The 22,177-nt window shown below is 41.3% G+C and overlaps 1 protein-coding gene across 1 annotated transcript in view; it reads right to left on the bottom strand.

The window, feature by feature from the left end:
* LOC148513765 (uncharacterized) overlaps positions 1–22,177 on the bottom strand; it is a 160,579-nt gene that overhangs the window by 64,186 nt on the left and 74,216 nt on the right. The window contains exons 17-21 of the mRNA XM_088481433.1: positions 15,414–15,824; positions 11,889–12,059; positions 3,591–3,742; positions 3,331–3,471; positions 2,843–2,981 (exon numbers count right to left, since the gene is read on the bottom strand). Of these exons, the coding sequence (XP_088337559.1) occupies positions 2,843–2,981; positions 3,331–3,471; positions 3,591–3,742; positions 11,889–12,059; positions 15,414–15,824 (1,014 nt within the window). The remainder of the gene's footprint in view (positions 1–2,842; positions 2,982–3,330; positions 3,472–3,590; positions 3,743–11,888; positions 12,060–15,413; positions 15,825–22,177) is intronic.

Here is a 22,177-nt window from a genome sequence, read left to right as displayed (position 1 = left end):
CTAAACATGGTCCTTTCTTAGTTATGCATAATCACAGGCATAAGCAAAACTGGGTGGTGGTCCGGGGGTGCACAGGACCACCCATTATCCCAGTTCGCCGATCAGCCGCTGCCTGGCTTGCCCGCCCATCACCATCCAGGGCTGCTCCCTACAGTGGCCGAGGGCCGCCCTGCACCCTCACACGCCCACTGCCGCAATCGGAGTTCAGCTCTGATCAGGCAGCTCTGTTCTACAGCTTCTGTGCACTGCGCAGAAGCTTACTTAAAAAGAAAAATGGCTGCTGCGCATCCTCCCACAAGCAGCCAAACAGAGTAGCAGCAGCCAGCAGGTAAGTGCCGGCAGCGGTGGCGGTGACTGCAGGGGGGGTGGGGGGAGGTTGGAGCTGACTGCACAGGGCTAGGGGGGGGGGTTGGAGTTAACATAGGGCTGGGGTGACACGGGCTGGGGAATGACGCTGAGACACACTGGGGCAGAGAGGTGCACATTGGCCTGAGGTTGGATAGACCCAGGAGTTCCTGGGGATGGAGAGGCCCAGGGGGTCCTGGTGGGAGACAAGGGGCCCTGGAGATAAAGAGACACTGAGAGCCTGTAGAACCATAGAGGGGCCTGGGGATGGATACATTGGGGGGTCTGGAGAGACACAGAGGTTTGATCACGGAAACTAAAACTGGGACCACCCATTACCAGATCTCTAGTTTCGCCTATGAACAGGGGCTGGAAATATTTAGTTGGTAAGCCAGATAAAAGGACAAAGGTATATTAACTTAAACCATTCATACAGTGCATTCTAATATTTCAGAGGAAAGCAACATAAAACCTATGGGGCCCCGTTTTATAACGAGTGATATTCTTCTTATCACCCATTACTTATCTTACATGGTGCTCCAACCAATCACCTCCTAACTGTCATTTTTCAAACACAGCCAGTAAGATGACAGTTAGGAGCGGATTGGTTGGAGCACCATTTAAGATTAGTAAGGAGTGATAACAAGAATATCAATCGTTAATAAACGGGGTCCTTAAGGTGCGTACACACTACACGATATGCTCCCTGAGCGATATCGTGTAGTGTGTCCCTGGCAGGCTGTGCTCATTGTCGTTACTGACATTGAGCACAGCCGCTGAACGATATCATTAACGATATCATTCAGCGCCGGGCTCTCTCCCCCATTCCCTAACATGCAGCAACCTGACGAGGTCGTCAGATTGTGCCGCATGTTCAGGCGATGGACAATGTCGGAAACGACCAGCGGGAGTGCGCATCGCTGGTCGTTTCCGACATAGAGGTGCACAATTTGTGCACGATTACTGAGCGATTGCACAATTACGATGTCGTAATCGTGCAGTCGCTCAGTAATATCGCCCAGTGTGTACCCACCATTAGTGTGACAGTGGCAATTCAGTATCACAGGAGGGAGCAAACAAATGTGTAATGAAGGACAGGCAATAGTTGTGTGTTGTGTGTTGTGTATTATGCAGCAGTAGTTTCTGTGTAATTGTGAGGAATCCAATTGCATGTAATGGAAGAAGGGTTATAAAATGAATGTTCTAAGCAAAGGAAGAATCTGCAAATTGTCATTGATAGATGTGTGCACTGTGTACTGTGACTAGCTGACAATGGGGTCTGGGCAATACTGTAAGTACAGAGTGATTGGTTCTATGCAACAACTGTTCTGTACAAAGTTGCTGACAATGGCCCTCATTCAGAGCCGTACGCTCTGAGCAGAGCGCACGCTCTGAATGAGGGCCGGGCTCCATGAAAATGGAGCGTCCTCCTGGACGCTCGTATAGCTGTGGGTCACCACCCACAGGCTATACGAGCGTGCATTTTGATGGCCGCGATGGTCATGACCATCGCGACCATCGAAATTGCGAGCCGGAGCCTGCGGTTGAGGTTTTCAACCGCAAGCTCCGGAGTGATTTTGGCTCTATCAGAGCCAAAATCACTCCCACTGACATCACTAGTGATGTCAGTGGGCCGGCTTTTGACGGGAGGCGTTCCCGTGGGAACGCCCCCGTCAGGGAGGCACGCCCCCGGAACGCCTACCAAAGGGGGCGTGCTGTCAATCAACATTGACAGCACGCCCCCTTTGATCGGACACAACGAGCGAAGGACTTTCCTTCGCTCGTCGCGTCTGGCGCATGCGCACGACGGAGCTCCCTCCGTCGTGCGCATGCTCAGTCCATAACATCGACCCACTTGCGAGCGGACAGCCGCTCGCGAGTGGGTCTGAATCAGGTCCAATGAGCGGGTCTATGTAAAGTAGCCAAATAATGACAAACTAATCTGTAACATTATGTGCTCATAGAAATAATTCTGAGAGAACCGTAATCATGTGCAGGACACGGAGAAATTGCCAGGATTGTTCCCAATATTCTACAATGGATTGGGTCCTTTAGTCTTAAACCAACTGGGCTCCTGATTCAGAGATCGACTCAGTAGCACTGAAACTGCATCTTTGGACTTGTGCTAAAATATACTAATGCCTGCAGCAGGCGTCTCAAGGAAAAAGGCGCCTCCAGCCGGCATCGCAGATCGGTTCAACATTGCAACATCACGAACATCTGATTAAGCTGGAGCTGAAGTTCTGGGAACACAAGCCAGCGACACCCCCTTCCCACTCCAAACAGCCACAGCATGTTAATCATCTTTTTAAATGACAATGAGAAAACAGTGTGAAAATAGCTGTGGACATTGCTATGATTCTGTGATATATATCTTTATTTTATATACAGTATATATATATATATATATATATATATATATATATATATGTTAATTATTACCACAATGACTAAAGTTAAAACTGACAGTCAACCAGAAAATATGAAGTATGCCTACCTATAAAGGGGAGTTGACTCATCTTAATGGACAAGCTGTTTAGGTTACAACTGGCTCTTCGTTGGGCCTCACACAAAGACTCTTCTTCCAAAGATTGGCAGGATTCGTGCAGTGATAAAATGCGATCTCTAAATCTAATCTAAATGTAGGACACGGTTAGTAGGACTGATGAGATACAAATATCTTACACACATGATTTTCAAGACCTAGGGGAATATTTACTAAAGTGCAAGTTTTTTATTAATGGAAATGTTGCCCATAGCAACCAATCAGATTCTAGCTATTATCATATAGAAGGTGCTAGATAAATGTTAAGTAGAATCAGATTGGTTGCTATGGGCAACATCTCCAATTCAAAAAATCCTGCATAATAGTAAATATACCCCTTATAGTAAAAAGTGTTAATGCCATCGGTGTACTATAAGGGTACAGCATCATGTGTATCGCTGACCAGGAAAGTTCTGCTACAGCCACAGAATCTACCTTACCTTATGAGTGTTTCCATCTCTAGCTGCATCCAGCACATAGAGCGTAAGAACGTTTAACTCCTTTAGAAGTTCCTCTTCTTTGCTCCCCTGGTTTTGCCAAAATATCTCCCTTGCAGATAGCTCATTCTGAAGGGCTTCCAACTAGAAGAAACATAGCCTGGCTGTTTATTGCGTTATGCTGGTGACTTTCTCTAGTGTTGAATGAAATTCAATAACGACATTACAAAATTTAACTGTACCAGGTGAAAAATAAAACGTACCAGATAATAATCTTTATCCTTCATAGATCCCAGTGTTTGCATGACTGGCATTATCACCCCTGTTAAGGGGTTAACTTGAGCTCCCACCACTGGACAGCTGCACCCTGTGATAGGATCAATCGATCTTGCTCCAAGTTTGATGGGAATAAGACCTTGTTAAAATGTAGAGTATGCATCAATGTCAGGTACTATGTCTTGAACACTGTACAGAATATGCATCCTAGTTACTGTAAAACACGTTACAGTAGAGTTGGGAATACTAACAAAATGGATTTATTTAAATAAAAATATGTAATCTGTATCTTGACTGTGATGATTAGTTGTTACTAATCCAGACTGGAATAATTTATTTATTTTAAACACTTTAAAAACAAAATTTTTTTAGCCGAAATGAAGGTAAATTTGATGGAGCAGCAATACGGTATAAATTGTAAAATTAATGTTGTTTTTTACTTTGGTGATGTTCAAGTTGGTGGTAACTATAGGCTTGATTTTAGAGATGGACACAGGTCACATGGCTGCTGCATCTTTGGACTCATCTTTGGAAGGCATCTGAGGAGAAAAGACCCCTTACTCAGATTGCCCCCCTCGCAGCTCTGTAGCTGAGGCCAGGAGGTCTGCGTGGCCTCGGCACTCCCAGAAAATGGGGGCAACACATTTTCCGGAAAGGAGGCAAGCACTGCCTTCACCCCCAAATGGTTGCAGCCTGCCAAACATGCTATAGCTCAGGGGGCAACAACGCAGGACCCACTCTGCGCATGCGCAGGTACCACTCCTTTGGAGGTGTACGCAAACCGTGAGGTTTGCGTACATCTCTGAAAGAGGCCCTATGTATGAGTGAGGCTGAGGGGAAAAAGATTGTGAGAAGGAATATTCTGTTTGAATGGAAACCCCTAGTTTCAGTAATACAGCATATTATGTTTTCTCTCAAGTTCAATATCCCTGGTTCCTCCTGATGCATCTAATTTTTAAAAAAATTTACACATTTTCTATAAAACCAGTAACAACAAAGGCCAAGCTTGTGGTGTTATGGAACCATGCACTTTCTAGGCGTGACTTCAATTTCAAGAATACAGTTAATTATACAGAAAACATGTAGCAAAACGAACAACTATGAAAAAAACACGCCAACTCCTGAAAACATTTTGGATTTTGACCTAAAAATTACCGGGATTGAATCCTGAGTTTGGAAGCCTCCAACCCTGATCCCAGCATTGGCCATAAATGTTTATTTTTTTAAATGCCGGGCAGCACTGAGCAGCTCCATTAGAGTACTTGCACGCTGCCCGGCTCCCCCTTTCCCCTGCTGGCACTGCGCAGCATGACGTGAGTACAGAGGTTACGCTGCGCAGCCCGATGCCAGCTGGACCACCAATCTGACCCACCGCTCTGCAGGACACAGACGCCGCTGCCGAAAGCCCCGTCGGTATGTAACTGTGGGGGCTGGGTGGGGGGCATTTTTTTTTAAACCAGGCCAATCTCGGGTATCCCGGGCATCCCAGGAATTAAAAAAAGCCCCGGGATTGGCCTCCCTAATCCCACATCCTTATACATTGTATGGGCATGATGGTGTGCTATTATATTAAGGAGTATATTTATTAATTATTTGGTCTCAGACCCGATAATTATAATTTCTTGTCACCTCATATCACAGCAATAAGAAGTGAAGGTTCAAAGAGATGTATTAAAAAACAGATCCAGGGACAGGGACTCCAATAGGGGATCATCCCTGCAATGTGTAAAAGTAAAGTGATCACTAATACTGTGGTGTGCGCATACGGGGTCAGCAGACCACACATTTGCAAGCAGCCATTGCCAGGGAGGGATCCTGTCGATCCCTATCCCGGTAACTTTTGTGGTGTAATAATAAACAAATATAGATATTATATCTGATCAACTGATTTATCTAAAGATCACCTCAATCAAAATCAGTGTGCATCAATTAGCAACATGCATATTCAAAATCAATACACTTATAAATGCAATGAATAAAAGTATCACTGTAAACGGCTTGAGTTGAAAAACGCAGATAATCATTTATTGCGGCATGATTAAAAATTTAAAACCATTTATTAGATATATATGGAACGATTCAGACCCGGATGCAATGCAGCGCAGTTTCGCAGCCGTCAGGTGCCGTGTATGCAAATTCTGCGAACGCACGGCCAGGCTTAAGGACGCCCTCTATGTCTTAGAGAGCGACGGCAGAGTGATTGCACGTCGTTGTAATGACGCCCACTTTTGTTTCTTAGCACACGTCATCTCCAGGAAGTGTATGATTAATCAGTAACATCGAGAGCCATCTGAGCTGCTCGCAGCCCTTGAGGCAGGGGCGTATCTATAATGGGTGCAGGGTGTGTGGGGCACACGGGCCCCTTGGTCCAGGGGAGTCCCCACCGCACACACTGCACCCATAGTATTACTTACCTCTCCAGAGACCCACGTCGGTGCAGGGGTCCGGCGGTGTAAAAATGACTGAAAAATGGCCGCCGCGGCCATTTTCCCGTCGTTTGCGCATGCACAGTACAGGGAAAATGGCCGCCGCGGCCACCTGCGCATACTCTATAGACTCTGGGCGCATTCTAGTGCCCAGAGTCTATAACTCCGGCGCTGGCCGCGCACAGCTCAGTGCGCTGCCGGCCACTGGACAGAGAGGAGGGGGCCGGTGTCGGAAACTGCACACTGTCCCCTCCTCTCTAGAAATGCACCTGCCTTGAGGTAGACCCTACCCCGCCACAAGCACTGTGATCACAACCAGGTGACGTGCACAATGAAACTTCTATGCTAATTATGCACACCTAAAGGCCGGCATTTAGACGCTCAGACACGCCTGCGTTCGCACATCCACTCCCCCGTTTTCCAGGACCTTCCCCTGTAACCATCCACAATCAGCGCTGTCACTCAAAGTAGCGCTCAGTCTGTGTGCTACGAGCGCACGATTCCCGATCGCAGTGACTGGCTCATGCCCAAGCACTGCGACACATACGCTTACGCAGACGGACGACTATTGGCAATCGTGTGCGATCGCAGCTTAGCGTCCAGGTCTGAATCAGACCCATAGTGCAAATGAGTAAATAATTCAAATAATATAGAGTAGAATAAAATAGTCAGCAAGAAAATAAAATATTAAAAATTAGATAGTTGCCAAAAAGTGATGATGGTTCCTGTATAGTGTCCTGTTACTGAGAGTTCCTTCTCTCATTTTTTGTAATAAAACCTTAGTTGAATCAATTCCAATTATGTATTCTGTGATTATAGAGATGATACTATGAATTATATTCTGAGTGTATAGATTCCACACAGTGTTAAGTCATCAGATAATTATATACTGTGTTATACCACTATAGATATGTTCTCTATAAGCTTGAATATTCAGACCATATTTATTTTTGGCAGTTTCCCAATATACAGTACATATGAATTAAATCCACAATATTGTGTTTCATAGGTTTTATCAATTATTATTTTATTTATTTTTTTAGGCACCATTTTGGTCTCTTCTGACACATGCCATGTGATCACTAAAGCTTCCTGTGAATTTTATTATTATCCCATTATGATTATTTCTTATTGTATTGATTTGTAACTGTGAAAATTTATATTTCTATTACAAATAGAAACCCATACGCATATTATACTATATGCCTTTCATTCGATTCAAATATCGCAAATTTATTGAGAAGGTTTATATGGTCACATGACATTGCTTACACCATGTGACCTTTCACTGAGCTCTGCATATATACACCATGGCTGTCTGATCCGTGCGGCCTGATGTGATTGTTTATACCACGTGACTGACTACAATCAGACTGGCTCTCAATAGGCCAGATCGAGTAACGTGGTTGTTATATTCTTATTTGGATTATTCCTTATTGTATAATTTTGTAATAATGAGAATGTGTGATTCTATTGCTAAAAGATATCCATTCTCATAGCATATTATATGCCTTTCTTCAGACTCAAAGACCGCAATATTGAGATCTACGCATGCACATGACATCAGTTACACTATATGATTTTCCACTATGTTTTACACATTGTGGTTGTCTTATCCGTGCAGCCTGATGTGATGGTTTACATCACGTGACGGATTACAATTAGGCTGGCTCCCAATAAGCTAGATTGAGTCACGTGTTCGCTATACACATGCTATAGACACATATCACTTGAGCGGACGCAGAGAATCGGCCCCACTAAATGAGTATGTGTTTCTTACTGATTTTATTTATTTTAGCTTACAATTGGGATTGTAACAGTATATATATATATATATATATACATATATATATATATATATATATATATATATTAACTCTTGCTCTAGATCTAATAATAAGTATGAAATAGTGTACGGCTTGGTTGATTGAATAATCAATTATTCCGCAGGTGCTGCTTGTCTACTTCCACATAAGGGTATTTAAAGCCACCATTTTGGACTAAGGGGATCATGCTATTGAGGAAGTTGTGGGTTCTCCATGGCAAAACGCATCTAGGACCCCTCTGGCATCTATTATACTCAACATTGGAACATCACTGTGGACTTTTATGGACCGGCACCATCCATCAGGTTCCAGCAGCACCACTCCAACTTCACACCACTGTGGGCATTATTGCCTAAGGTTAGGATGTGACTGTGCACCTTAAGGTTGGTAATTAATTCTAAAGCTGGATTTTATCTAGGATTTTATTATTGAGGCCAATGACTGTATTCACAATTACTGATTGCCATTTAGATTAGGACCTTTTAACAGGACACTGTACAGGAACCTTCACCATCTTTTAGCATCTATCTAATTTTTAATAGTTTATTTTCTTGATAACTATATTCTTCTACTATATATGATTGAATTATTTACTCATTTGCACTATATGTCTAATATATGGTTTTAATCATGCAGCAATAAATGATTATCTGCGTTCTTCAGTTCAAGCCGTATACAGTCATACTGTGTTTATAAGTGTATTGATTTTGAATATGCATGTTGCAAATTGATGCACCCTGATTTCGATTGAGGTGATGTTTAGATAAATTAGATGATCAGATATAACATCTATAGAAAAAAGAAGATTCCCTCCAGCACACTGCAGAAATATTAGCAAAAATACTTGAATCCTACATGATAATAGAAATTCAGAGGTATTGGTTGCATACATTTTCAAATATATGATTAAGCACCGGGCCAGCGTCAAGGCTCCTCTATACCGGCATCTCTAACATTAAGGGGTTCACGTCCGAGGCGCAGAGCAGCCCAAAAGAACCCAGCCAAGGACCACTCCCAGGGCATCACACGAAAAATGGAAGAAAGGTGATAGTGAAGTGTAAAGTATAGATGTGTCAAGATAATCAATAAGTGTTAATATAAGAAATAATTAAAATTACATAAATAATAAACAAACAAATGGAAAGGTGATGAAAATATATCTATTCGAATCAAGTGGTGATGCCCTGAAAAAGGCCCAGCCAGAGCCAGTCCGGGGGCCCCACGCCCAAACGCTCACCCCAAAATAATTATTACTACAAATAGTAGCACCCACTCTGGGTCATATAATTGCAATTAATGTACTGCATGATAACAGCACATGTATAAGCCGAGAGCTGACTCACCTAGGAGGTACCCCAAAAACCTCCAAATGGCACTATAAGGACCAGCACATCCTCCCAATGCTGACTCCCTTCATGCCTATCAGAACCCCGCCCTTTACAAGCACCTGAGCAATATCATTAAGCTGATGTGAGCGACCACCATACTTTCTTTTTGCAGATATAACATCTATATTTGTCTATTATTACCTTAGCGCTATTCATCTTTCTATTTTATCAGTGTTGTTTATGCCAGGAAGTTGACACCCTCCCTTGAACCAGCGCCATTTTTAGATCTTTGGTTCTTTATTGTATATAACTTTTGTGGTGCGTAGTCTATAGGCATTAGCAAGGGCGTTTTAAGAGAGGATGGGGCCCATGTGTAGCCTCCGTTTGGGACCCCTCCTCTTTGTCAGCACAGTAGATTCTGTCTTCATGCCAGAATGCACTGCAAATGTGCAGGTCTCCAGGAAAATGGTGGCTGCGCCTTTTTCCTGGGGAAGTATTTTCTGCGCATGCGTGAGGCACAGACAAAATGGGTGCTGCCATTTTCCCTGTGAATTTTTGCTGCTCTGCAGCACCGGTCCGGCGCTACAGAACAGGACACCGGAATCTGCGGAAAGGTAAGTATAATTAAATATGGGTGCAGGGTGTGCGGTGTGGGCCATCCTGGACCCAGAGGCCCATGTGCACCGCACACACTGTACCCATTATAAATAGCATTAGCTACCTAGGCTAAACTCCTGGATGCTTAACATTCAGGAGCTCAGTAAATTCTGTATTCTAGCAGTCATCATAGAAACCCATAAGAGCTGCTTTTGTGATCAAAAACGGCAGATATCTCCAATATCTTCTATGGCACCCAGTACATACATCTGGGTGACACTTAATATTTGTGGCTAAAACAGGTGTTTTCGGTAGATATCCCACCAATATTGTTTGATAAATATGCCACTAAAAGCTGGAGATTTTGCAACTATCTCCTGCACTATAGGCTTAATATAGGCAAACTTAATTTAGTCATAATTATGCATACACATTAACAAGTAAAAGAGGTTTGATAAATAGGCTCCTTATAAATTGGCCTGATTCTATAATTTAGCACATGAAAACCAGATAATTATTGGAGTAATCTTTTACCAACACCATTAATAAAATCTGTTACGTGAAGAGTTTCATTTCTTATAGTCTGGGAACTAAAGTTACATTTGTGAAAATCTAGTGACATTACTTACAGTTGTTTACCAAATATTTCACAGACTGTAGAATTTCGGTAATCATGTCATGCCAATCAGTTTGTGTCACTTTTCAAACACATTAATCTATTTACTAAGCCTTGGATGAAGATAAAGTGAATGGAGATAAATTGCCAGCCAATCAGTTCCTAACTGCTATTTTTCAAACACAGGGGTCTATTTACTAAGCAGTGTTAGGAGACAGAGTGAAAAGTGATAAGGTGCCAGCCAATCAGCTCCCAACTGTCATCTCACAGGCTGTGTTTGAAAAATGACAGTTGGGAGCTGACTGGCTGGCACCTTATCACTTTCTTATCACTTTTCACTCTGTCTCCTAACACTGCTTAGTAAATAGACCCCACTGCCTGTGACATGGCAGTTAGGAGCTGATTGGCTGGTACTTTATCTCCGTTCACTTTATTTCCATCCAAGGCTTAATAAATAGACCCAATAGCCTGTAAAGTGACAGTTAGGTGCTGATTGGTTGGTACTTTATCTCCATCCACTTTATCTCAATCCAACTTTTAGTACATAGACGCCTGAATTGCCTTCATAGTTTCTCATATTTAGACTAGAGTATGTCATGTTTTCATACAAAGTACTATTAATATCAAAATGCATTAGTAAATAATTCTACTGTTTATATAGCTCTTTTTTTTTACTACATAGACTAGTACATGCAAAACACACAGCAGTCCACAGATACCAGTCTCCTGGTTCTGTCTAAATGGAGCAAACCTTCGTCACTGAAGACATGTTCCTTGTATGTAACTACAGTACATAGACCAGAATTGAAATCAATTCTTCCTTCATGAAACATTAATACATAATGTTCAATAAACCAATACATGAGAATATAAGCTCTTCCTGAAGAGATATACCTTTCTATGAATCTTTGCAAAAGTAGAGTTTTATAAATCACCCAAGTTCAATGTGTAAGGGGTATATTTACTAAAGTGCGGGTTTTTAGATGTGGAGATGTTGCCTATAGCAACCAATTACATTCTAGCTATTATCTTCTAGAAGGTGCTAACTAGATGAATGTTAAGTAGAATCAGATTGGTTGCTATGGGCAACAACCCCACTTCTAAAAACCTGCACTTTAGTAAATCTACCCCTAAGTGGTTATTTAACCTGGGATATTCAAAATAAATGCATACTACAGTATATTGTATTTCTTAGGGACCACTAGTGATGTTTTACTCTAGACCAGGCCTGGCCAACCTGTGGCTCTCCAGCTGTTGTGAAACTACAAGTCCCAGCATGCCCTGCTACAGTTTTGTTATTAGGGAATGCTAAAACTGTTGCAGGGCATGCTGGGACTTGTAGTATCACAACAGCTGGTAGAGCCACAGGTTGGCCCGGCCTGCTCTAGACTATCTTTTCATAATTTCTTCTTCTTCAAGTTCTGCAGACATGAAGTAAAATATGGCTAACATTATATAAACACAGCACTGAGTCGGTGACCATTTCTTATACCTGTGCCCTGGTAGTCCTCCATTGTTCCAGCCAAGGGAATTAGGTGACCTTTGCTAAAATCATGTTCAACTCCAAGAATTGGAACCATCAGATCAGAAGGTCCAGGATCTGGGATCTCCAGTCCAAGGACAGCAGGAATCCACAGCTCTGTTTTGTGATATCTTATCAAGCCTAAAGCCACATGACGAAACAAGCAACAATTCATTATATTTACTTTAATTGTGAAAACAAAACATCAACATTTTCAGTAAGGTGCTGATTTTCTTTCTGGTCTAACGTGCCTGTACTCTACAAATATCAATTATAGAATTATATATTGCCTCTACATTGATAAATGGTATACGAGGTTTGGCTATTACATAACAAGACTGTACTTGTAAAAAATAAACCATACTGCGTGAGTTAAAAGGGAGTGGGGGAACATTGACTTTGGACTATCCCAAAGTTTTCTAATGCTGGGTATACACGGCCAGATAAAATGTCTGTCAGACCGACAGACATTTTATCTGGCCGGCTGCCAGCCGCAGATGTCGCCGGCATACACTGAGATTTCTCTCACAGCGTATTCGGCAGACATCTGCGCTCCACCCCCGGGGGAGCAGACATTTTCCTGTTCCTTCCATAGGAAGGAACACAGGAAATGTCTGTCTGTCCGCCGCGGCTGGGCATACACTGCCCGATGCTGCCGACAGTTTAACGGGAAATATCGCATCGGACGGGCATGCTGAACAATCGGGCATGCCCGACCGAGCAATATTTAACCCTCGGTCGCCCCCCCACAGGCTACAATTATCGGGGCGATCCGTCGATATCAGGCGGATCGCCCCGATAATTGTAGCGTGTATGGCCAGCATAAGTTTCAACCCTCTCGCACAGATAGTTTGCTGTTACAAAGTGTTCAAAGAAGTTGGGTCTTTCCCGTGCGTCGTAAAAATGCTTAGTTCAAAAGTGCAACGTGTTAACTTAAAATATTTAGTTAAATTGAACAAAACGCCCACCAAATCTTTCCGTATGCTACCGAGGCTTATGGGGCAGATTATATGTCACAAGCACAAAAGATTTAGTGACGGTCATGAATATGTCAAAGTTGATGAACGTCCCAGAAGGCCTTGCACATCAAAAATAAATGTGAAAAAAGATTGAGAATTTTTTTTTTAATTGACCGTAGACTTACAGTAGGACTCAAATAATGAATCAACATTACTACAAATATGTTCTAGCAACTTTACGGAAAGAATCAGAAGGAGGCCATAGTTGCGAAAAAATGGTTTCATCCTCTATCAGGACAACGCACCAGCCCACACAGCTTTCTCCGTGAAGCAGTTTTTGGCCGAGAAACAGATTGCAATGCTAACACCGTGTGACCTCTCTCTTTTCCCGTTTTGCATCAGTTACTGAGATAAAGAAGAAAATGACAGAGCTGTTGAGAGCAAATGCAGAGAGTAGAGAGTTTCAAGCTGTATATACAGTATATATAATCAATCTCCTTAGAGCTGAGTATGGTCCTGTGCCATTTCCAATTACTCACAAACAAAGTGAGCATTGTAATATCAATGTGCAATGGCAGCACTCTGTGCCGAAATGAGAAACCGGCAGGCAAAGTAGTAGTCCGCCAACATTTTAATGCAACTTTCATCAGGTTGTTCAAGTGTACAAACAAAAATCCAACAATAAATACCTGTGTTCCCAGGGCATGGTGCTGGACTTCAGCGTCCTCTTCCAGTCAGAAAACGAAACATAGGCTGAGGTCTTGCAAGACTCGACGTCATGCACTAGAGCTAATACCTATTTTCATACAGCGCTAACATAGTTGTGATGAAACATATAACACACACAGACATCAATACCAAGCTAGAAGAGAACCAAATAGTTACCGTATACAAAAAAGTAATAACAAAACAAATGGAGTGTACAGGATATCATTTAAATAGTGTCATTAATGGTCCCTCAGTAAGGCCACAATATATAATACATCAATGTAAAAAAGGTGTGAAATACAACCTGGTGACGTGTACAATGATGCTGCCTGTTAATTATGCACGCCTCTTAAACGGCGTTCTGATGCTCCGGCACGCTTGCGTTCGCACCTCCACTCCCCTGTTTCTAGCGGCCAGCCCGTGTCACCACCCACAGACGTCTTCTCCTGTCACTCACTTTGCTGGACCGTCTATGCACAGCGAGCGAACGTTTCCCGATCTCTTGCACTGGTTTGCGCACGCGCATTGCGATGCCTACGCATGTGCAGAAAGCAACAACCGGCCAGCTACGAGCGAACGCATTCTAGCAAGCAGGTCTGGATCAGCTCCTCAGTTTCTGAACCTCTCATTAACTATGACGAAATGTCCTGGACCTAAATGTATTTTCCATAAGATAAGTTTAATTTTAAAGTCCCTTTTGAGTGCCTTCTTTTCTAAATACTATATATATTTATATATATAACATAGTCATACATGCCTACTCTCCCGGGATGCCGGGAGTCTCCCGAAAAATTGCCCCCCGGGAAACTAGCCCCCAGCTGCCACCACCCCCTTACATCCCGCCGCATTTCCCTGGGCACCCCCCGCTTCCCCATACATACACCCCCGCAGCGTGGGGGTGGTGACACGATTCACGCTGAATCGCGTCAACGTGGCCCTGTCCTCCGCTTCACAATGTCGTTAATCTCGGCATTGTGAAGAGGGGACGGGGTCACAATGACGCGATCGCGCCCCTTCCCCCGTCCCCAATTTTGCACCATTGACTCGTCACGCCCCTTTTTACCAGCCACGTTCCCCGCAGTATGAGTCTGGCTAGCACCCTCCCAGAAGATGTGAGCTCAATGTTGGTAAGTATGAATATAGTTAATACATATATATAATTGTTTTTCTATAGCTCCACCCCCTGTAGCTCAACCCACAGCTCCTGAACCTATTTTTCCAGAAAATAGCCCTGACAGGGGCTCTGAGAGGGGGGGTTGCGAGTATTGTTTACCTGGCCCTGGCTTGCTGAAAGGACCCGGCGGGGGCCCGGATCTGCCGCTCCTCCCTTCCCCTCTCCTGGCACTGGGCTGCAGTGAGTATAGAGAGACTGCTGCTGCCGCTGAGTGCAGCATCAGTCTTTCTGCATGCACCAGATAGGAGGGGAGAGAGCGATTGCACTGATTGTGAACCCCCTTGACGATCTGACCCTGGATGAGGGACAAAATGGCGCCCTTCTGTGGAGGATGTGGTGTTGCTATGCGATGCTGCAGATAATATCTTGCTATTGGCAACATCTCCACTTCTAAAAACCAGCATTTTAGTAAATATACCCCACAGTGTCTTATTAACTCCTTTTGGGGACAGCGAGTCCAATCGGTGGATCCATCTACTATCCAGTTGGAACAATTATTTTTTATCAATCACCTCCACATGATCCATTTTTCATTTCTGCGCTGAGTTCAGCCATTGCACATTGATATATATATATATATTATATATAGAGAGAGAGAGCACCTGTTTACCTAGAGAGGCTATAGGATGCAAAGTACTCTCTTGCATAGCTCACCCAAATTTCCGCCATGACACTTAATGTCTACTGTCATTTTTAGCTGGCTAGTAACATTGTGCAACTTTGACATCACATGTTGGTTCCTCATTGTAATGGCTTTCTTCATGCTGTCCAAAGCTTTAGTTAGGGCAGTATAAGCATGCTCAAATTCTTCCTTTACAACAGGTAGATCTTCTGAGAACAAGTCTCTGTGTGCCTTCAAAGTGTCAATGACGGCGATTTGAGCCATCATTAGGTTTAAGTCTAACAGGGCCTGATAGCCCCCGGCATGTGGTGTCACCTTATCTTGCTGGACAACAGCTCCCTGAATTCTAACCTTCTTCCCACTCAGCGGCTCATGGAAGATATCTCCCAAAATAGATATTGAGCCTGCGGAAGACATCAGACCTCCCAGCGGAACAACATCTCCTATGAATATACAAAGCAGATAATAAAAATAATGAAAGAAAACTAATCCTGATCATTATATATGCACAATTTCTCTAATTTCTTAATACTATTGAATGGGGAAGTTAGAAACGTACACTGTATTATATTGCAGTCAATTTATAAGTGACTACAGGTGCTAGAAAGGATAGGCTAATTTATAGAGACACCGAAATAATGCCGGAACCCAGCTGTAAACCAGCAGCATGCTGTGTTATGCAAGTTGCTGATTAAATACTAACCATATTAGTTTGCATAATTATAAGGTTATGAATGTCTTAATACATTTACAAGAAATTGTCTTATTTTAAATTAAGCAGAAGTTGCTCAAGAGACTTATTGAATTATCTGTTTTAATGAATTTAGAATAACTTAACATTACCAGCACAAACCTAGACTGACAGCATCCTACATTGTGACAAAAAGTCACACAACTACAGTATAACAACAACAGATGAATAAACCTGGGGTGGGGAATAAAGGCCCATTTGCAGGTTCTTTGATGGACGAATGGGCAGAATAAGTGAAAATGAAGTGACATCCACTGAAAGGTTCAACAAAAAGAAGACACATTTTAGTGCCATCTGAATTGGGCGTTAAACAAATGGAACAACAGGTTATGGGTAGAGGAGCTCTGGGAGGGAGGATTATGAAAGTAATACCACCAATCCCATCTTGAGAGAATTTATAGGATCTGTTATAGAGATAGGCCATGATTTTTTCCATTGCATCTAAACGCAAATTTTGCTAATGACTAATTGCAAGGAAGGTGCATGTGGACGTTTACAATGTGAGGCAATCAAACATCTGGCTGCATTATCGATCTCAGTTTCCAGCTTATCAGGTGTGTTACCCAAAACATCGATTGGGAGCCCTAGAAGGAATGATCACAGATTCATATTAATGGCTACACTAGCCACTTTGCTTAAGAGATCTGCAATCTCATCCCAAAATACAGCTATATTGGGGCATGACCTCTACATATGGATAAAGGTACCTAGATCCTCACAATCTCAACAACATTGAGAAGAGGCAGATCCAAATACACTATGTTATGTATCCTAGTGGGAACCAGGTACCTTCTGTAATAAATTTTACATGCGTATATGTATATGATGTGCATGGTTTTTCCCTGATGGAGGAACATGAGTCCTCCTTTACAGATAGACCCAGATCAGCTTCCCAATGAGATTAATATTTAGGAATAGGGGCTTGCTTTGAGGAAAGAAGGATTTTTTTCTTCAATTGAAAGTTACAGTAGTAGTTACTGTATGTTTTTCACATTTTTAGGTAATGCACCCACTCATTAAAGGTGCAACACAGGAGAGATCCCCAGTGTGCACTGAAGTTCCAATATGCCTCTTGTCACCACACACTACTATGGGGATGATTATTAACCAAGCTATGAAAACAGAAACATTTTTGGAGTTTGGCTGCGGGAACCATCACCATCTTCAGATGGTATTAGCCAGTTGAGCCTTGCTCCTATACAGAGGAGATCTGGTTGAGAAGAGGGGTCCATTGGGACCCCTCCATGATCTTTGAAACTTGAAGTGTGCATCAGTGATTGAAGAGTAAACTTTTGATGCTAGTGTTAAGTGTGAAAGTGGTAGTGTAGAGCTTTGTGGAACAGTTACTTTTCAGAGTAGCTGTCCTGTCACCAAAACAATACTGAATTTCTCCAGTAGACTGGTGTTTGCCACTGCAAATGATGGCAAGTTAGATAATTAATTTTCACTGTATCATGTCAAATGTTAATGAATAGGCCCCTTAATTTGATATGATATACAAGTAAACTATAGAGGTTTTGGAAAATGATAAATGTCAAGCAGCAAATGAGTTGGAGTTGTCTAATGAGCCAATACAGAAATGCACAAGCACTTTAAAGTAAATCCTATGGAACTATTGAATAGGGTTGGGTACCGGATGCTTGTGCTCGAGATCCCGGCGGTCAAAATCCTGACGCCGGCATCCCAACAGGGTTAGCATACCAACACTTGTTGGTATCTCCCCCTCTCCCTACAATAACCCTCCCTCCCTGGTGCCTGACCCTAACCTCCCCCCCAGTGCCTAAACCTAAACTCCCTCTCCACGGACCCTAAACCTAACCCTCCCCCTAGTGTCTAACCCCCAAACCTGCTACTTAGTTTTGGTATCTTGGCGGTCAGGATGCTGGCGCCGGGATTCTGACTGGCGTCGTTATTCTGGCGCCGGTAATGTAAGCATCACCATCCCGACCGCCGGGATGCTGAATATATCCCATTGAATATCTATGTGACATTCTGCTTGTTGCCTATTACATATAAAACTGCAAACAGCATAAGCTATAATATCAGAAAGTGACTATATGAGTATTATACAGTGGATTGGCCAATTTGGGTTACCAAAGAGTTAACAAAAACAGAATGCTTGATCATAGCACATGGATTTGAAAAAATGCTGAAATAACTTCTTTCCTCTGGCAATTGAGCAAGCAATGATTTTTCTACAGCAGAGTAAGTACTTCATAAACAAAATAAGTACCGAGGCACTCTGTGAACATCAATAAAAGAACTGTTATGATGACACTTCATTATACAAATTCCTAAAAGCTAATTTTATTAATATTTTTTTCAACAGATGCCAAAATATAACATAATTATCAACTGTTTTTTTTTTTATTATTTAACTATTAATAGAGTAACCTATGGTTAAATTTATAATAGGGTGGAAATTGGTTGATTGATGATTTAAGGCTTAGGCATTTTGTTTTCATAAAAAATCAAGCAATCTAAATTAAAATCTAAAAACACACATATATATTTTTTAAGTTAAAGTACTGATCCTGGATGATTTGTGGGTAGGATGAATAATCTTTGGAACTGATGATCCAAATGGCTACAGCACCTTTATATTAAATTCATGGTTTCTGTATTTTATCCAAATCTAAACCTCTGTATTACACTATGTTCATGATTTCTGTATTTTGTCAAAATCTAAACCTCTGTATTATGTTCACGGTTTCTGTATTTTGTCAAAATATAATCCTCTGTATTATTTTCATGGTTTCTGTATTTTATCCAAATGTAGATCTTTGTATTATGTTCATGGTTTCTGTATTTTATCCAAATCTAAACCTCTGTATTATGTTTATGGTTTCTGTATTTTATCCAAATCTAAACCTCTATTACAGTATGTTCATGGTTTCTGTATTTTGTCAAAATCTAAACCTCTGTATTATGTTCATGGTTTCTGTTATTTATCTAAATCTAAACCTCTGTATAACAGTATGTTCATGGTTTCTGTATTTTGTCAAAATCTAAACCTCTGTATTATGTTCATGGTTTCTGTATTTTATCCAAATCTAAACTTCTCTATTACAGTATGTTCATGGTTTCTGTATTTTGTCAAAATCTAAACCTCTTTATTATGTTCATGGTTTTTGTATTTTATCCAAATCTAAACCTCTGTATAACAGTATGTTCATGGTTTCTGTATTGTGTCCAAATCTAAACATCTGTATTATGTTCATGGTTTCTGTATTTTATCCAAATGTAGATCTTTGTATTATGTTCATGGTTTCTGTATTTTATCCAAATCTAAACCTCTGTATTATGTTTACGGTTTCTGTATTTTATCCAAATCTAAACCTCTATTACAGTATGTTCATGGTTTCTGTATTTTGTCAAAATCTAAACCTCTGTATTATGTTCATGGTTTCTGTTATTTATCTAAATCTAAACCTCTGTATAACAGTATGTTCATGGTTTCTGTATTTTGTCAAAATCTTAACCTCTGTATTATGTTCATGGTTTCTGTATTTTATCCAAATCTAAACTTCTCTATTACAGTATGTTCATGGTTTCTGTATTTTGTCAAACTCTAAACCTCTTTATTATGTTCATGGTTTTTGTATTTTATCCAAATCTAAACCTCTGTATAACAGTATGTTCATGGTTTCTGTATTGTGTCCAAATCTAAACATCTGTATTATGTTCATGGTTTCTGTATTTTATCCAAATCTAGATCTCTGTATTATGCTCATGGTTTCTGTATTTTATCCAAATCTAAACCTCTGTATTATGTTCATGGTTTCTGTATTTTCTGTATTTTGTCCAAATCCAGATTTATGTATTTTGTTCATGGTTTCTGTATTTTATCCAAATCTAAACCTTTGTATTATGTTCATGATTTTTGTATTTTATCCAAATCTAGACCTCTGTATCATGTCTATGGTTTTTGTATTTTATCCAAATCTAGATCTCTGCATCTTGTCCATGGTTTCTGTATTTTGTCTAAATTTAAACCTTTGTATTATGTTCATGGTTTCTGTATTTTGTCCAAAGCTAAATCTCTGTATTATGTTCATGGTTTCTGTATTTTATCCAAATATAATCTTCTGTATTATGTTCATGATTTCTGTATTTTATCGAAATGTAGATATTTGTATTATGTTCAAGGTTTCTGTATTTTATCCAAATCTAGATATCTCTATTATGTTCATGGTTTCTGTATTTTATCCAAATCTAAACCTCTGTATAACAGTATGTTCATGGTTTTTGTATTTTGTTAAAATCTAGATCTCTGTATTATGTTCATGGTTTCTGTATTTTATGCAATTATTATCCTCTGTATTATGTTCATGGTTTCTGTATTTTATCCAAATCTTGATCTCTGTATTATGTTCATGGTTTCTGTACTTTATCCAAATATAAACGTCTGTATTATGTTCATGGTTTCTGAATTTTGTCCAAATCCAGATTTCTGCATTATGTTCATGGTTTCTGTATTTTATCCAAACCTAAACGTTTGTATTATGTTCATGATTTTTGTATCGGAATCGGTATGATATCCCGGTTGCCGCATGGCCGGGAGTTCGAATCCCGGCAGCGGCAGCCCGACAAAACAGCAGAGCCTGGCAGCGGAAGCCCGACAGCGCTGGAAATCCCGATCGTGGTAAGGTAAGTATAAACTAATCTAACCTAACCCCCCTAACCCTAACCCTCCTTAGGGGTGCCTAACCCTAACCTCCCCCCTAGTGCCTAACCCTAATCCCCCCTCTAAGTGCCTAACCCTAACCCCTCCCTTCTCCGCTGCCTAAACCTAAGTCCCACGGGGGGGTGCCTAACGCTAACCTCACCCCGGGGGTGCCTAACCCTAACCCTCCATCCCCCTAGCCTAACCCCAACCCTCCTGGGGGGGCCTAACCATAAGTCCCCCCCGGGTGCCCTAAACCTAACCCTCCCCCCAGCGGCGCCCGGCATCCCTTTGATCGGGATGCCGGGCGCCAGTCTCCCGGCGTCGGGGAAATGACAGGCATCTAGATATGGACGCCGGTCATTTATCCCACGCCGAGATAAAGCAGTCGGAAAGCCGGCTGTCGGGAATCCAGCAGCCGGCTTCCCGATTGTATACCTTTGTATTTTATCCAAATCTAGATATCTGTTTCATGTCCATGGTTTTTGTATTTTATCCAAAACTAGATCTCTGTATCATGTCCATGGTTTCTGTATTTTGTCCAAATCTAAACCTTTGTATTATGTTAATGGTTTCTGTATTGTATCCAAATCTATTCATCTGTATTATGTTCATGGTTTCTGTATTTTGTCCAATTCCAGATCTCTGTATTATGTTCATGGTTTCTGCATTTTATCCAAATCTAGATCTATGTATTAAGTTCATGGTTTCTGTATTTTAGCCAAATCTAAACATTTGTATTATGTTCATGGTTTCTCTATTTTATCCAAATCTAAACCACTGTATTATGTTGATGGTTTCTGTATTTCATTCAAGTCTAGATCTCTGTATTATGTTCATGGTTTCTGTATTTCATTCAAGTCTAGATCTCTGTATTATGTTCATGGTTCTGTATTTCATTCAAGTCTAGATCTCTGTATTATGTTCATGGTTCTGTATTTCATTCAAGTCTAGATCTCTGTATTATGTTCATGGTTTCTGTATTGTGTCCAAATCTAAACCTTTGTATTATGTTCATGTTATCTGTAAAGTGCCTTGAATCTTATTAGAGATACAGTTATATAAATACAATTATTATTATTTTTATTATATTTTCTGTATAATTTCTGACTCTGCTGTAAAAGTCTTGGGGGTTTATTCATTACTAAGCCCTGATGGCCCCTGTTAATTAAGTATCCAACTCACCGTGAGTTGCAGCGGCAGATACCGCTGTACTGGAGCAATTCAGTATTGCTCGAGTTCCAGAACAGCTGCTCCAAAAACCACTAAGCTTGGTTTATAACAATATTATTATTACAACATAATTACCTACTCTCCTGGAATGTTTGGGAGACTAGTGCAGCGGCAATCACCCTTGACGTGCTTCCCTGTGGCTCCAC

Source organism: Taudactylus pleione, unplaced genomic scaffold (assembly GCF_031769625.1).
Source record: "Taudactylus pleione unplaced genomic scaffold, aTauple2 ptg000270l, whole genome shotgun sequence".
Taxonomy (NCBI): Eukaryota; Metazoa; Chordata; class Amphibia; order Anura; family Myobatrachidae; genus Taudactylus; species Taudactylus pleione.
The sequence above is the reverse complement of the archived record's forward strand: the minus strand, read 5'-3'. Positions and strand labels throughout refer to the sequence as shown.